The sequence below is a fragment of the Ambystoma mexicanum genome, chromosome 6p (genome assembly GCF_040938575.1).
Source record: "Ambystoma mexicanum isolate Mex_15411 chromosome 6p, UKY_AmexF1_1, whole genome shotgun sequence".
NCBI lineage: Eukaryota > Metazoa > Chordata > Amphibia > Caudata > Ambystomatidae > Ambystoma > Ambystoma mexicanum.
This window is the reverse complement of record NC_090935.1, coordinates 1257356434-1257374310: the sequence shown is the minus strand read 5'-3', so window position 1 is coordinate 1257374310 and position 17877 is coordinate 1257356434. Positions and strand designations below refer to the sequence as shown.

The following is a 17877-nucleotide window of genomic DNA, read 5'->3' as shown; positions in this document are numbered from 1 at the left end:
GTACCCTGCTCGCAAGGGCCCAATCGCGTGTGGAAATTCCCGCGCACCCCTGTAATACACGTACCCTGATGGAATCGCGTGTGGAACCTCCCTCGCACCCCTGGAATACACGTACCCTGATGATTTCACGTGTGAAACTTCCCCCGTGCCCAGAAAAACACGTACCCTGATGGAATCGCGTGTGGAACTTCCCGCGCACCCCTGAGATAATGTGTACCCTGCTCGCATGGGCCCAATCGCGTGTGGAAATTCCTGCGCACCCCTGAAATACACGTACCCTGCTGAAATCGCGTGTGTAACTTCCCCTGCACCCTGAAATACACGTACCCTGCTGATATTGCGTGTGGAACTTCACGCGCACCCCGAAATACACGTACCCTGATGGAATCGTGTGTGGAACTTCCCGCGCACCCCTGAGATACGCGTACCCTGCTCGCACGGGCCCAATCGCGTGTGGAAATTCCCGCACACCCCTGAAATACACATACCATGATGAAATCGCGTGTGGAACTTCCCGCGCACCCCTGAAATACGCGTACCCTGCTCGCAAGGGCCCAATCGCGTGTGGAAATTCCCGCGCACCCCTGTAATACACGTACCCTGATGGAATTGTGTGTGGAACTTCCTGCGCACCCCTGGAATACACGTACCCTGCTGATTTTGCGTGTGAAACTTCCCCCGCGCCCCGAAATACACGTACCCTGATGGAATCGCGTGTGGAACTTCCCGCGCACCCCTGAGATACGTGTACCCTGCTCGCACGGGCCCAATCGCGTGTGGAAATTCCTGCGCACCCCTGAAATACACATACCATGATGAAATCGCGTGTGGAACTTCCCGCGCACCCCTGAAATACGCGTACCCTGCTCGCAAGGGCCCAATCGCGTGTGGAAATTCCCGCGCACCACTGTAATTCACGTACCCTTATGGAATTGTGTGTGGAACTTCCTGCGCACCCCTGGAATACACGTACCCTGCTGATTTCGCGTGTGAAACTTCCCCCGCGCCCCGAAATACACGTACCCTGATGGAATCGCGTGTGGAACTTCCCGCGCACCCCTGAGATACGTGTACCCTGCTCGCACGGGCCCAATCGCGTGTGGAAATTCCTGCGCACCCCTGAAATACACGTATCCTGCTGAAATCGCGTGTGTAACTTCCCGTGCACCCTGAAATACACGTACCCTGCTGATATCGCGTGTGGAACTTCACGCGCACCCCGAAATACACGTACCCTTTTGGAATCGTGTGTGGAACTTCCCGCGCACCCCTGAGATACGCGTACCCTGCTCACACGGGCCCAATCGCGTGTGGAAATTCCTGCGCACCCCTGAAATACACGTACCATGATGTAATCGCGTGTGGAACTTCCCGCGCACCCCTGAAATACGCGTACCCTGCTCGCACGGGGCCAATCGCGTGAGGTACTTCCCGCGCACCCCAGTGATACACATAGCCCGCTTGCTGTGCTGGTACAGGGTTAGCGCAGCCCTTTGCGCTGGATTGGGTATATTGATGGCTTTTCCCTGCGCGAGAGGCGTTCTTGGGGGCGTAACTGGCGCTGCTGCAGGGTCGCTGCGCCACTGTGCGCCACGGCTGGTTTTGGTGGCTGGAATCCATGAATACGCTGTGCGCGGAAATGGATTTTAGCGCACGCGGCTGGCGCAGGGATGCGCACGCGCACACTGTGCGCCAGCCGCGTGCGCCACTTGTGCGCTGAATTCTATGAATTACCCCCTTAATCACAACCTACAATAGTCATATGCATATTTTTGCTGATAGAAGGTTAGCATTCTAAGATGGACAGTTTGGTGAACTGTTTTAAAATACCCCTTTCAGAAAGGTGAAGGGGACAAATAGGACGAGTGAGGGCTCCAGCCTGTTTTGAATAAAACTAAAGAGCATTTCGGGAGCATACGACTGACCACAGATTGTTATGTTTGACGAATATATCTGTGATGAAACAGCTGAATGCCTGAATCATTAGGTACATAATGCACACTGGGCTTGGTGCTCATCTCATTCGTCACAACACTCAGCTTAACACTAAATCGTGTGTACCATGCAGCCAAATGCATTGATTTGGCCAGTTTGAAGCTTTGGGTGTGCGAATTAAAGCTGCAACATCAGTCTTCCCACTGAAGTCCAAGTGTTGTCTGGACATAATGTTTCCTTTTCCATACAGTACTTTAGCAAGGTCCCAGGTAAAGGGTGAGTGTTCACATGATCAGTTGCCAATACACATATTATCCTAAAAGAATTATATGTAAAGGATCATTATAATTAAGAGTATATCTTCCTCATGGGTAAGAAAGGTAAGTGCATGATAGCCAGCAAGATTTGCTTTGAGGTACCCCAAAATGCACTAGGCCAGGAATATAAAGATTGTACAAGAAGGGCACAAGAATGCAGCCCTGCTTCAAACCTTGTTTAGTTTGCATAGATACAGTAAATTCTCCATTAGTACGTGTGCAGACTTTGACCCATATCTTTGATTAAACGGCCATAATAATCTGCAAAAGAGGCTCTGGGATCCTCCAATCATTTAGTTTGTAACATATTAATTTGGGGTTAATGCCATCGAAAACTAGCAAAATCAACAAATCAGTAACATAATTTCGACTTCATCATCTTTATGTTTCTCTCAAGTAGAGTGTGGAGAAAACAGAAATTAACTGCAAAACAAACTTTATAGAATGCCATTTGAGAATCAGTGATTAGGTTATTTTGCATAGCCCAATCCTGTAATTACTCTAGCACTATTTTGATCATGGCCTCACTGTTCACGTTCAAAAGGAGTCTCATTTTGTAGTTTTAGCCCCTCCCCTCCCCCCCCCCCGCTCAGTGTGCCACTAGATAATTCACCAGGTACAATAGGGAACTTGTAGAGATTCTCATTTCTGGGATCCCAAAGCAGTCAAAATAAGAGAAACTAACAGCTTGCTCATCTCATCTGGGGCTGCTCTCTGGATCTGTTATTATAGCCTCATACACTGGGAGAGGGGTCATTATCCAGGATAATGACCGACCACCAAGTTATGGCCAGAGGTAAATCTGAGGCCCATAAATTGGGGAAAGGAAAGTATCCCAGTCGATAATGACCCTTCCCGAGTTCTAAAAGTCTCTTAGCACACATAGTGGTAATAGCAATATGTCTTTGGGAGTTTTGGTGGCTAAGTAAAAAGAAACGTTAGTTTAATAGTGTGTAGAGTAAATACGCAAAATGAGTTAGGAAATTAAATGTGGTTTCATTTTAAAGCATTTAAATAACAAGAGTGTTTTCATAACTTAAGCATTTTAATTGCAAATTTGATTAAACTGGAGGGGTTTTAGTCTGAACATGCATTAAGTGTCATGTAAAAGAAAACGGCAACCCTATAAGAAAGTGAAAGTATTTGCCCATGTTTTAGCTTTCTCTTTGGTGTATAGGATGTTGCAGTGAAAAAAGGTCCTCCTAGAGATAAAATGTCTTGCCTGGAAATTGCATTGTTGTTTCCTAATAATTATTGCCTGCAGTCTGACCTTCTCTCAGCCAATCAGAATGTTCAATAAGGTTCTCAATGCGCTAATATTGCTTAGACTCTTTATTCCTGAAAGCCAAACATGAAGGGTGTCAGTTTCAAGCAGAAATTCTTTTTGTAATGAATTTGATGGCATTTATATTACCCTGTTTCATTTTCCAGCTGATAACACATTGATTCATGAGATCAGTGCTAATACATCGCCAATGTGGCACCTTCAATTAGATATTTTGTTGACCAGAAATTGTATACGGCAACCAGATAGTGCTATTCTATGACTGCCCACCACTAAGTTTGCTTATGGTACAGTTTACTTAATAATGATTATAACAAAGTGGCCACTTCAACGTCCCATCTAATTGCCACTTCCTTGTATACACCAGAGTCTAAGTTAGTAATAGAGTCAGAGAAATACTGAATCTGCAAATCAATTATGGTCACTTTATATGTTGGTAATCAACACAGCAATACCTAGTTTTTCCAGTAGGGTACACCTTCTTCCAGTACCACAACAAAAGGAAAAAAACAAGTTCAGGCATGTGAAGAAATGCTTCCAATTCATGCAGTATGTTGACCTGGGGTCTTCACCATTGAAGTTCTCCCCAAACACTATACCTACTTTAGAGAAACGCCTTTGCCAATTAGGAATGCAGGATTCTAGATTCACAACAAAGTTATGATAATCAATAGAGTAAACTGAGTGGAATATGTACATTAATACAAATATTAAACGTGGAGGCCTCAGCAATGTGACAAAGGACAAAGACTGTGACCAGGGCGAAGAATGAAGGAGAACTGTGACAAATTGACAGAGTGACTGTGATGAAGGACTGATGAACGAGAAGCGCTGCTTCTCAAAACGTCTTCTCTTCTTTGTAGCACTGTATTTTACCACAAGGTGGAGTTTATGTATGTCCAAACAAAAAACACCAAGATTGGATGTATTGTGGTTGTAAAATGTGTGGTTGTGTATTTGTATGTGTTGCTGATTTTATGGAAATCTCTTTTGTAATTTCCTAAATAAACGTGTATGATGATGATGATGATGTATACACTAAGTTGGATGCATGTACACCAGGAAGGAAAAGAGAGACACATTGCACTGTATCCTTATACTGTCCTGAAAAGGCCAAATATACATGATATTGCCAACCTTCAGCCAAACCTAATATCTTTATCAAGATGCATTCTTTTTAATAAAGCACATTTCTTGCACTTCTACGTAGGCTCTTCCCTTACCATGAATTGGAAACTTGGATTCGTCTAGATCACTGATAATCTCTTCACGAGGAGGCAACTCTGGAAACTTTTCTTCTAAAATTGAGAGTATTTCCTCCTGTTGATCGCTAATTGCCTCTGCTCCAGATGCAATGCATTTAAAAAGGATACTTCCTAGAAAACAGAAAATGCCAGATAAACTCAGAACTTCAGCTACGGGCTAGGAAAAGTAGATGTGATTTCAATACAACAGGGGTTCCTGTGCTTCATACTCATAATGTGCCTGGAAGAAAAAGTGCAAAGTCAGGGGGTTTCATGAATAGGTGGTCTATACAAACATTTCAAAGTTAATTATAAATATTCTGGATAACCTTCTGAGAAGGGATAAATATTTCTTTTTGGGGGGGATTTGCTACTAAAGCCTTTAATTAATTGTACATTTTAGCCACTTGGATGTGAACTATTGCCACAAATAAGCCATAACTGATGAGGTAGGGATAGTAAAAAAATGTAGTATGTATGAAGGGAGAGAGATACAGCTTGCGGGTGTTATTTGGCTTTCTACCAACCCATCCATTCACTACTCATGGTCATGGCTAAACCCTATAACCAGACCCACCCTCTACCTGCATCTCCCTGCCCAAAACATGCCCACCTGGGATCTCTTTGAATAATAGCTGTTGTTCAGTAACGCCAAATGGTGTGCTATTATTGGGCAAAGCCAATGTTTAGTTCAGGAGGGTTCTGAAAAGCAAAGGCTTAATTTAAGCTGTAAATCAGCTAGTTCTGTAATTCAAATGACATAAACAAGTGTGCATTCAGCCATTTCATTTATAATCAATGTTTTCCTACAACTAGTTTAAACTTTAAAAATCTCCAATGTTTATGTACAGATATACTGATTACTACAGTTTGCAAAAATATTATTAAGCGTACATGGGCCACTTAGGAAACCATGTTGATACTATCTTCCCTGTACATAACAGTGTTATTTTCCATAGGCCAATGACATTTGTTCAGAACATCTCACTGCATGACTTTCAGCTTTATAACTCTATATGGGTGTAATGAACCCATTTCATTTCTCCCTTCCCCTTTTGCTGTATATGTTGAAGTTAGTCAATGGCAAAAAACAGTGTTAAATGCTTGTGAAATGTTAATCATTAACGCTTCTTATTGGTGTCTGTAGATTCTGGCTACATTTGTATGATGGCTGTGTTCACTTAGACATCCTGTTTAAGATGGAGTGCTTCATTCAGCTGTGACAAACTTATACATTTCATAATTCCTTTTCCTCGTTGTTAAAGAGTTAAAATCTGTAGATATGTCTTATTTTTCCCAACACAAATCTATATAATTTTAAATACTTGGCAACTGACAATCAAAGCTGGAATGAGACACCCTTGATGCTGTCCTTGCATTTCAATCCACACCCCTTTGCACGTGAGAGTTGTAGTTTTCTCCACTTTCTCTCTTCCTCTCCCCTGCTGATGTTCCTGTCTGCTCGCGCACTGGTCACCTGGTTACCCTCTGAACTCGGGCCCAGGCTCCTGAATGCCCAATTGCCCCCGAACTACCTCCGGGATCCCCCAGCACATAAGGGTCTGTTCCTGCACCCCTGCAGTCCATTCTCTCTCCACTTATAAACCACTTGCTGGCTGCACTTATTGATTTACCTGCACCTCTCCCTTCTCCTCCCCCTGGCATGTCTCCCCTTCCCCGCACTTTCATGATCTGAATTAAACAAGGCCTAGTAAGATTGTTGTTTTGTCATCCCGTTGTTTCCCCCTTCTTGTCTTGTCCCGCCTAGAAACACTTGTGTACAGGCACGTTATACATTCCATACCAAATCATATCATAGTTTAGTTGTTATCATAGAAGTATGTATGCTCTCAAAAAGGATAAATAGTTCCCCTAAGTGTGATTAGCTATTTTTTTCCCCAATTAGTCTGAAACTACCCTTCAAACAGTGTAAACATTAACACAAATAAATGAAATGCATGGAATATTCTTTCAGTACATCCATTTAAAAAACAAAATGTCATTCCATAATGTGATTAAGTTGAACATGATATCCAATAAATGGCATTTAAGGACTATAATAATTGTTCAAAGATTATTGCCCCATTAATCATATATGCAATCAAATCACAGTATTTCTCAATCCTAAACCCACTCATTACCAAAGTTAAAAATATTTATCACTTTATAGTGTGGCGGACGGAGCACTACAGTTAAGGTGTGTACCCAGTTCCATAGGAAATCCGAAAATTGAATTGCTAATATCCTTTGACTTGCATGCCGGATTTGGCTGACATATTGCAAACAGAACGTTTTCACAGGCTCCCCAGACTGGACATTTTGGGAAGGATGCATTAAGAAATTAAAAGTTTATTAAGAAAACAAAATAAACTGTTTTCTGTGTGTTGCCATTCTTTTTCCCATTCAGAAAAAATACAATTTGGAATTGGACCAAATAAGAAAAAACTTGGGCTCGAAGCGTTGACTCGATTTCCAGGACAGGTTTAGGGTAAGTCCAACAGGAATTTTAAAAATATTTGATGGCGAAGGGGGAGCTCTCTGCTCCCCAAAAAAATACCTATATCTCCCATGGCGCTTTGCAGCAGAGAGGCTGAGAGGCTTTTCAGAATTCTATTGCTAATAACTTTTGACTTGCTGTATGTATTTGGATAACATTTTCAAAACAAAACAAAACATTTGTTAAGGGAACAATACATTATAAATGAAAAGGGTATAAACAAAACAAAACACCACTGTTTTTCTCTTATTCATTTTCTCATAGAGAAAAAGTGAACTGCTTTAGCGCAAAAACCGCTGTGCGGATTTGGACCAAATAAGTAACAACTTGGGCACAACGCATTGACATTTTCTTGACTGGTTTGGGGTAAATCCAGCTAGCAGTTTTTAAAATATTCGAAAAGGAAGGGGGTGCCCCCTGCTCCTAAAACCTTTATATCGGCCTTGCTGTTTTGCAGCAGAGAGGTTGAGCGAAGCTAATAACATTTGGCTTGCTGGATGCATTTGGATGAAATTTTCCAGAACAAAAAGGTTGTCAAGGCCGCCCCCCTTCCAAACTGGACATTTTGGGAACAATTCATTACAAAATGAAAAGGTTATGAAGAAAACAAAAAAAATCAGTTTTCATCCTACTCCAATTCATCTTCCCTTAGAGAAAAAGTGCAGTTTTTGAACAGCCGTAGCACGAAAACCGCTGGGTGGAGTTGGACCAAATAAACAATTTGGGCACAAAGCATTGGCTTCATTTCCTTGAATGGTTTGGGGTAAATCCATCCAGTAGTTTTTAAAATATTCATCAGAGACATGGGGATGCTACCTGTTCATTAAAACCTTTGCATATATCGGCCTAGCTGCTTTGCAGCAGATTGGCTGAGAGGCTTTTCAAAAACTAAAACTAATTTTTATTTGGTCGATGCAAGTGAATCCCGCGATATTGCTGGGTGGTGGCACAAATGAAAGAACTCAAAATGCTATTTGGAGGAGGAAAAAGGATGCCATCAAACTTTGGAATGAAGTCTAATAACATTGTCACCATGAGAAAGAGACTCAAAACTCTTCTGTTTATGTAGTCACTCCTAGGGGAACACCGATTGTTTTGAACGACAGCACTTGGATGACCTAGCTGTAGGAGCTGTATAAATACGAATAGCAATCACATCAGGGTAATGGCCGGGAGTGACAGCATGTGAAGTTGGGAATTTGGGGGTGGGTTAGGAGCCAGTTACGGGTACAACATTTTCATTTTTATCAGGGAAGGCTTTTTGTATCTCATGAGATTACAGCGACAATGCTGCACGACACGCTTAGAAAAAAATTTGCATCACATGAAGCAGTGAGTGATAGGGGGTGATAGGAGAAGGCTAGGGAGGGGAAAAAGCAATTGAGTGGAGTGAGGGGACCTGGAACAAAGAAGGGGGACACACATTGATTGCCTATGAGGATGTAGAAGACTTTTTAAATTCTGAACAATTTTTCCCGTTGTCATGGGAATCGGCAACTCTACCGCAGGAATTTCTGTTATTGGAAATTATTACTTTGAAATGATCGCAGGAATAAGCAGTTAGAAAAAAAGGTTTAACATCTGCAGTGCCTACATCTACTGGGCAGGGTGCAATAGGTGTTCTGTAACAAATTAATGGTATGACGTGGTCAGTGGCCATGGCAAGTGGGCCCAAAAGAAAGATATTAGTGCAACACATACAGAGGCCTTGGCCAAAGGCCATAGCTATTGAGACCTCAAGAACCTATGCAACATGTTCAGCCATGGGCAGTGGGCCCAAATGAAAACTATAGGTACAACATGCACACTGGCTAGTGGGCCATGAAGAAACTAAGATATAGCAAAACCCTTGAAATTCAGTGAAAAACCATTCATAAAAAGGGAGTTAATGTAATCATATTTAACGCAACAAAGCCCCAGAAATTCTGCACTCGCATTTCAATCAAGTCCACCTCAGAGAGGAAAATGCATCACACTAACCAAACAGAGATAGGGGATAATGGCCAGGAGAGGACCAGGGAGGAAAACAGCAATTGAGGGGGTACCATGGAAAGAGGAGAGAGGCACTTGGTGAGTGTGTGTGAGGACAGCGAAGAGTTTTGGATGTTTGAGCATTATCGGGGGGAATCCCGCAAGGATGGGTAGTTCAATGCCGCTGTATGTGCAGTTTATTGTCATTATCAGAGGAATATCGAGGGAATCCCGCAGGAATGGGAAGAGAGTGAAAGAAAAGTAATTTTACAACTGAAGTGATCACATATCCTAGGCATGGGTAGTGGGCCCCAAAGAAATCTATTGGTGCAACATATACGCTGGCCATGGTCAAAGGCAATGGCTAGAGCCCCAAACAGACCTATTGCTGCAAAATGTACAGTGGCCACAACCGAAGTCCGGGGTCACTGGTCATGGCCAAGGGCCATGGAGAGTGGGCCACGAAGAAACCTATTAGTGCAACATGTACAGTGTCCACAGCCAAAGGTTGTGGTCAGTTGGCTCAGAAGAAACCTATTAGTTTAACATGTACAGTGTCCACGGACGAAGGCCATGGCTAGTGGGCCCCAAAGATAACTATTGGTGCAATATGTACAATGGGCATGGCCAAATGCCATGGCTAGCGGGCCCAAAGAAACTATATTATAACAAAACCCTTGAAATTCAGTGAAAAAACTTTAGTTAGGAGAGAGTTAAGGTGATCAGATATAACATGAAAAAACATTCAACAAAACCGTTGAAATTCAGTGAAAAAGCATTGGTTAAGAGAGAGAGTTAAGGTGATCAGATTTAATTCAACAAAGCCCCTGAAATTCAGCATCGCATTTTGAGCAAGACCACCTTCACTATGTGCCAACTGTTGCGCAGCGTACAGCCCCACTGACGACATCACAGATGGCATCACTGGTGACATTACTGGTGACATCAGTAATTACATCATACACGACATCACTGATGGCATCACTAATTACATCACGCATAACATCGGTGATGTCACTAGTTTGATTCATTACATTTTGAAATATGACAAATCTGTTTTTTAACATAACATATATGTACATATTTCATACTTACACAGTGCAATGTATTGTGCCCTTTTTTCTTTCAATGTAACGTGCGGTATACAAATGTAGGCACATACAGACATTATTACAAAGAAGAACAGTATATAAGCATTTATGTAGTTTGGAAGGTAATCTGTTATCTTGGAACAAACATTCATAATTTATAAAAAATATTAGTAATACCATTGTCTATAATTCAATATTTACTTTTGAATCTTCATTTAGTTTCTATAAATGTAATTATGTAGCCCAAGTAAATGATTTGTTTTGCATATTAACCAAACTTTGAATTCTTGGATTATATATTATCAAAATGCAGACAGGCACATATTTTCTTTTGTATGTGATTATTTTTTATAACACTTGTCATTTAGAAACGATGTGTTCATGTAATGTTATCACAGTAAGGAGAATTGTAAATTGCAATGTGAACATTGACTATTTTCAAAACACTTACTATTAAACATGTTTCTTCTTCTATCTATTCTTATTTCTTTTTACTACAACATGTACTGTTTCTATAATGTTTGAAATACCTGAAATAGATTTACCAGAATCTGGTACTTTCCCTGCAATGAAGTATTGTCATTTTGTACTAACACATGAAATTCAAACACATTGTTTAATTTAAAGTTTATAAGTTGATAAGTACTACAAATGAATGCTCCACACATAATCATATCACACGTATGCATCAGTGTATTTTTCCATGTCATGTTGTTATTATTGCAAATAACAAGGGGGGTCCTGGGAGACTCTCTGCCAGACATGAGTCCTGGTTACAAGACCCCCCCTTGTTAATTTGCATATTTAAGTAACTTTGGGTCTCACCCTAAGTTACTAGGGGAATCCAGACGTGGACCCCTTGCTCACTATTCTTAGAGAGGCACAGCTCCTCCCTACTGATGAGGTCCAACCAGACCGAAACACATAGTGAGCTAAAGACTCTGGGTAAGTCTCTCGTAACCATGACTAATGTCTGGCAGAGGGACTCCCAGCCCCCCCTTGTTAATTTGCATGGTGTTATTATTGTTAAGTGTAATAAAATAAAATATGTATCAAAAGGTCAACAAAAATATTCGAACTTATTTAATCAATAATGTCACATTTGATGTAATGATTACATCATACATGACACCACCAATGAGATCAATCAGTGATTTCATCTGTGATGTCATCATTGTGATCATACGCTGTGCAACAGGGGGTGCATAGTTATGGTGGACATGCTCGTAATGCAACTGCTGAATTTCAGGGGTTTTGTTGCGTTAAATCTGATCACCTTATCTCTCTCGCTAAACCAAGGTTTTTTTCACTGAATCAAGAGATACATGCGTTTCAATGACAAAGAAGTGGGTCTATCTTCTCATCCCTCCATTGTCTTCATCAGGGAATTTGTTATGGGGATATTCATCTAATGAGCATTGACATATAGTCAAAGAGAGCAACCATGATTACCGAAACATCATGATCTTCTCTCTAACGTCAATTGTATCACACACTTTGAGCATCAAACAAATCTGCCTCCCCATTACTTTCATCAAGTCCCAAAGTATTTTCCAAGTTTTTAGTGGCAATATTATTTGTATACATTTTTTGACAAGGCATGACCGCTCACGTCAGAAAGCACACATTTAGTCTATTTTTATTTTGCCATCTGCTACTCTTTAAATTTGTTCTTAAATCAACACATACAATATTATTTCCAAACTCTTCCATGGGGATCTGCAATTTAACACATAAGAAATGTAAAAAAGTAATCTAATACTCCCTTTGGGATGCGTCCACTGCTGCTTCCTAATAATATAGACCCATCATGTAAAACAGTTTCAGAAAAAATCCAGAACATAAGTCCACTTGCTGGCCAACAACAATATGGAAAGCTGTTTTTTTTTGTGTTTATAATACATACCTTAATTCCATACCAATTCGGCATTGTGATTGATTCCATGAGGTTGTTACCACGTGAATAACTTTTCAAGGGAAATATGATTCTGCTCCTATAAAATTCTTCATGTATGCAGTTGTTGTGACTAATGATTTACTTTCCCAATTTGTCTTCAGCCTTTTTTCTGTGGTATGCAAATTCTTTCTCCTCCTCCCCTCGCTGCCACTTTTCCTCTGTCACCTCCTATCTTCACCTTCACATTCCGGCCTCCCCTAATAGTTGATGTGTTTAGTTCCTTTAAGTTTCACTATTAGGATGATGTGGCCACAAAAACTTATTGTGTTGGGGAGTTATGTCAACAATTAGAAAATTGGACGTATGTATGGATATAAAAAATGTTAAGCTTCATTATAAATCCCACCAATTATTACAATGGTTACACTTTTCCTCTTTTGCAGAGATAAAACTGGCTCTTGGTGGTATGTGACAATCACTATCAGACAAGACAGATCAACTGATTCTGTGCTATTTCATAAATGCCTACAGAATTCGTCCCTTTCTCTTTTCTTGATAATTCTGTGATTCAGTTAATACAAACAAATTCCCAGATTTCAGTTGAGGAAGCAAGCAACAACTTAAGAACATCACTGTTGACTGCTTGTGACACTTTCATCATCCACACTTCCCTATTAATGAATCTTGATCCTGGCTAAATGTGTGTTCAAACAAACATCACATTAAACATTTACTCCAAAATTGATATATATTTCTGTTTCTTGTTCTAGTTTTACAAATTTCTAAATATGTAGGTGCAATTATTTTGCCACCACTCTTAAGGGACTAATTCACAGAAGCGTTTTATAATGGCAAAACCCCATTGGAAAATGCTCTGTGAATCAGGGCATAAGTCACCTAATTTTGCAAATGAAATGCTTACCAAGTGACCATCAAAGCTGCAAACTCGCCAAACTAGAGGCATTTCTGATTTTCAGCTGAGTCTTGCATGCAGAGATTTTTTTTTCAGTTAGTGTATCTATTTTAAATATTTTTGTGCACCTGAAGGTCATACCGCCAATGCATATTGTGCATGCAAGAGGTGGATGCAGTGGACTCAAAATGATAGTGACATCCACAATTGGGCTACATAGAATTGCAATCTGTGTCAAGAGACAATGCCTGCAGTTAGCCTAATTTGGGGGATGTATTGGACTACAGTGTGGGTGCTACCAATATGTGAGTACTTGCATCTTTATGTTGCATTGAATTCCTGTTAAAATCCGGGCTTTGCAAAGCCAGGAATTTGGGCCTTTGTAAAGGCATTAGACAGGCACTGCCTCAGGGACGTCATTTGGGGGTCGCCAGAGGTCGTAGCCATGACACCCGGGGTCTCCCTTGCTCTGTATTAAAAGAATGGAAGCTCCTGGGCACTGGATAGTAGAGGCTCCCGCAGCCCACTCCTCACCCATCAGGGTGAAGGCTGGCCGGGGCTTGCAACATGAGAAGGAAGCGCTAAGTAAGGGTTGGACCTGACTGCGACATGTCAGACGGCCTCCTCCTAGCTCATATGCAGGAACCAGGAATCTCTTCCAGCTTCCTGGTTCCTGTTTGTGAGCAGCACAGAGGAGCCGAGGGTGGCCTGGAATGACAGACCAAAGCTGGAAAAACAGGTAAGGCTGCTTTAAAAAAAAGACAATGGGCCTGATCACGACTTTGGCGGTAATGCCGGCGGTATTACCACTGGCAGTATTAGCCCTACCGCCGAACTCCCCGGCGCTAATAGCGCCGAATCACGAGTTTGGCAGTAATGTAATTCCTCATTCCCCATTGAGCCCATTTGGGAATGCCCCATTCCCCATAGGGCTCAATGGGGAAAATTTGCGCTCTTACCGCCGGAGGATTTCCTGCTGGCGGTAATAGCGCAAATCATCCACGGATTTCCCCTCAGCCAAGAGCTGGGGCGAAATCCGACGAAGTCCTGATTTGGCGGACCCTTAAATCCGGCAGTAATAGCGCGACCGCCGGATTTAAGGGTTACCGCCAAAGTCGTGATGAGGCCCAATATGATGTGTATTTTGCATGTGTGAAGTGCGTGACAGATGTATGTATGTGCTATGAGTGAGTGAGTGGTGGGTGAATAGAGAAGAAATGTGATAGTATGTGTGATTTAATTTTCTGGGTGGGTTGGTATGTGGCTGTATGGATAATGCAGTGAGAGTGTATGTAATAGAAAGTGTATGAGTGAGTGACTGGTGGGTGAATGAGTATGAATGTGATAGTGTGTGTTCAATGTTCTGGATGGGTACATGTCTGTGTGGAGAATGCAGTGTGATTGGATGGGAGAGAAGGTGTATGGGTCAGTGAGCGGTGGGTGAATGTGTAGGAATGTGATATTGTATGTTTGAATTTTCTGGGTGGATGAGTGCATTCCTGTGTGGTGAATGCAGTGAGAATGAATGTGAGGGGAGATGTATGGGTGGGTGAAAGGGGATGCCTGCATATGTGTTTGTGTAAGGCCCTGGGAGGCTGTGCATCACTAGAGCATTTTTGACACATCCTTTGCATGTTTAACTGGTATTTTCGGGCAAAGTTAAAGTTCATGTGTGCCATTACCTGGCTAGACTGGGATTTTAGTATAGCCAGTCTAGCCATTTCTTACTGTGGCATGACATTTAGTACTCAGCTTCTTTGATGTGCTTGTGTACTTTTGGTGAATTGCATCTAATGTACTTTTTTCATGAGTTACCCTACACCCTACAGACCAATTGCAAACTGGCCTTTTATCCACATTTTCACAGAAAGTGTGCAGTGTAATGCACCATTTTAACCCATTATTTCAAAACATGTTCTCATGGGAAGGGGGAGTATTGCATCGTTGTGGCAAATGTTTACACCCTCCAATAAAACAACTCACCAATCATCACTGGCGGCTGGTATATTGGGGGACCAGGCACCACCCTCTTCTTTCAACACTAGATGAAACATTTAAGCTTTGATTAAAAAACATATTTACCTTTTTCACTTGGAGTAGTGCATGCCCCTGTAGCAGCATAATCTTCATGGACATTAGTGGTCCAGCTGGCACAGGCTTTGTTAAGGAGCTTCGAGGAGGGGGCAGGACACATTTTGTTTTATGCCACTGACTGGGCTTTGCTCACCTTGAATGCATTCAAGTATGATGTGAATGGTTGCAAGGGACCGCAAACTCAACTAGGACCCTGCTCTGGTGCAACACTGTTTAAGAAAATAAGTGCTGGACCCAGTCTCAGAAGTGAGAGCACATGTCCCTGCTCAAACTCCTTCTTGGAAAGGGCTTTGTGGAAGCTTCATTCACAGGCCGGTCCTGGGGAGTCATTGAATAAGGCATCTGACACATAGAGCTCTCAAAATCGTAGATGCATTGAGCCCCACTCTTGAGGGAAGTGCAGCCCCTCTCCCCACACCTCACCCTCTTAAAAAAAATTGAAGAAGAGTCATGTATCAATGCCTACGGCATTAAGGTGTTATGTTTTGCTCTGGGTTGTGGGGAACAACATGTGGTTGCTTGTCACATAACTTAAAGATAAATGCACCCGGAGACAGAATGCCTCAGCTTACACCTGCACAATAGGTTTCTTCTATCGTAGTGGTAGCTGACTCATAGATACATTTATAACCAGGAAATAAATCCTGGTCAAGGATTTAATTTTCAGGGATTAGATACGGATATCCAGCACAAGCCAGGCTCCCAGCATGAAAATGCTGATGGCTTCAACCTGTACTTTTGTCTTGATGACGAACCAGACCCTCAGTAGGGTGGTGGTCCACATGTTGAGGCTGGGAGGCATGTGAGGATTTCGAATATCCGCACTGGGAGTGTGCGCTCACTTGGGCTTTTTTGAAGTTTTGTAATTGCAATGAATGATGGGAGATCAACCTCAGAAAATGTATGGGGCTAATTCGCACACATTTTCCTCTGCACACCGCTCAACTAACACATAGGCACTCATTCTGAGTAGGGCGGTAAGAGATACCAGGCACCGGTAAGGAGACCGTTGCCGGTAATCCCTTACCGCCCTACTACGAGGTCCCTTAGCGGGTCCCTTCCTTAACGCCTGGCCTGACCAGATCCTCATTAAGGGACCTGGGCGCAAATAACGGGCTTGGCATACGCCAGCCCGTCATTTGCGCCCTCCCCATTGAGCGCCATGGGGACTCAAATGGGAAAGGGGAATGGTTTGGTAAATGGGGACTTACTGGTCCCTCCAAGGTCGGAATGGACCGGTAAGTCCCCATTGAACCAAACCGGAGTCGGTACCGGTATGGGAGGCAGTCATGGCGCAAATAGCGCCATGACTACCACAATACTAGGAATGAGGGCCATAGTCATAGACACGAGTCACTGTAGTATGTTATGCATTCGGGACGCCCTGACCAAGTTGTGTTTACTACCAATTTGTCTGCCTGGACAGATCAGGGAACTTCCAGGAGCTCTTTAATTTATATTATATAGTACAGCCCACAGCTCCAGGGCCTTTTTTCACTTAGAAAAATCATCTAACATTCTCTAGAGGACTATGGAGAATGTAAATATTGTATCCTACACAGAAGAACATTACCAGAGACTCGTGGGTGCTCCTACCACATTAAACAATGATCAATGACTTTAAGCCCAAGGCATCTCAAAAGATGAACTCGAGACCATCAATCAAAAAAAGAAGAAACTTATTTACATATTACGTGACACTAGGAGAATGGTTCAATATAATGTAGAAAAAATAAAGGAAGTGCTTATTAAGGATATACAACGATGGGATAGGTTGACTTTGAGCATTTGGGCTAAAGTCAATGCAATAAAAATGATGCTGTTGCCTAAGGTCTTATATTACATTCCGTCTCTCCCACTCCGGTTTACCAAAAAGTTGCTTAAGAGTATTGATAGGCTTTTTATGGATTTCCTGTGGGGGGGGGGGAGGAAATAGGCCAAAAATTCTGAGATTTATTATGGTACATAAGGTTAGAGATGGGGTATTTGGTTACCCAGAATTGGAAAATTATTATAAGGGTTTTCTTTTAAAGAAAGCATATTATTATTTTGGGGAAAGAAGAAATTCTGATCCTTACTGGATTTTGATGGAACGGGAGCGGTTATATGCTTTTCCCGTAGATTGTTTATATTCCTATGGGAGCGTACCGAACTCTGGAATGAAATTGGAAACAATGATGGTTTCGAAATCTACTCTTGTTTCTTGGATTGAAGGATGTGGACAGTCCTTATCTTTATATGATTCGGCATCAATTTGGCTGAACCCGGGTTTGCAAATTGATAGTAAAATGCTTAATTGGAGAACTTGGGCTAATAAGGGTATTTTAAAAATTGGAGATGTTTGGAGGGAAGGAATGATGGTTCCATTTGAGGATTTGGTTACCAGCTATGGTCTGAACAATAGAGAAGTTAGAAGATATAGATCTCTGGAGCAGTTGATAAGGGGAAGATTGCAGATGTTGGATGGTCCTTTGGATTCTAGGCCTCAACTTTGTGACTTATTTACTACACCACCAGGGGTAGTTTCGACCTTTATGAAATGGATGCCTCTGCAGGATTGTATGTTGCACTCTTGGGATAAACTAAGAATGGAATGGGAGTCAGAAATGGGAACAGAGTTATCTGAAGAATCA

At 42.0% G+C, this 17877-nt stretch overlaps 1 protein-coding gene across 1 annotated transcript in view; it reads right to left on the bottom strand.

Moving 5' to 3' along the window:
• LOC138510819 (protein prune homolog 2-like) overlaps positions 1 to 17877 on the bottom strand; it is a 715504-nt gene that overhangs the window by 63995 nt on the left and 633632 nt on the right. The window contains exon 5 of the mRNA XM_069626510.1: positions 4761 to 4913. Coding sequence (XP_069482611.1) covers positions 4761 to 4913 — 153 coding nt within the window. The remainder of the gene's footprint in view (positions 1 to 4760; positions 4914 to 17877) is intronic.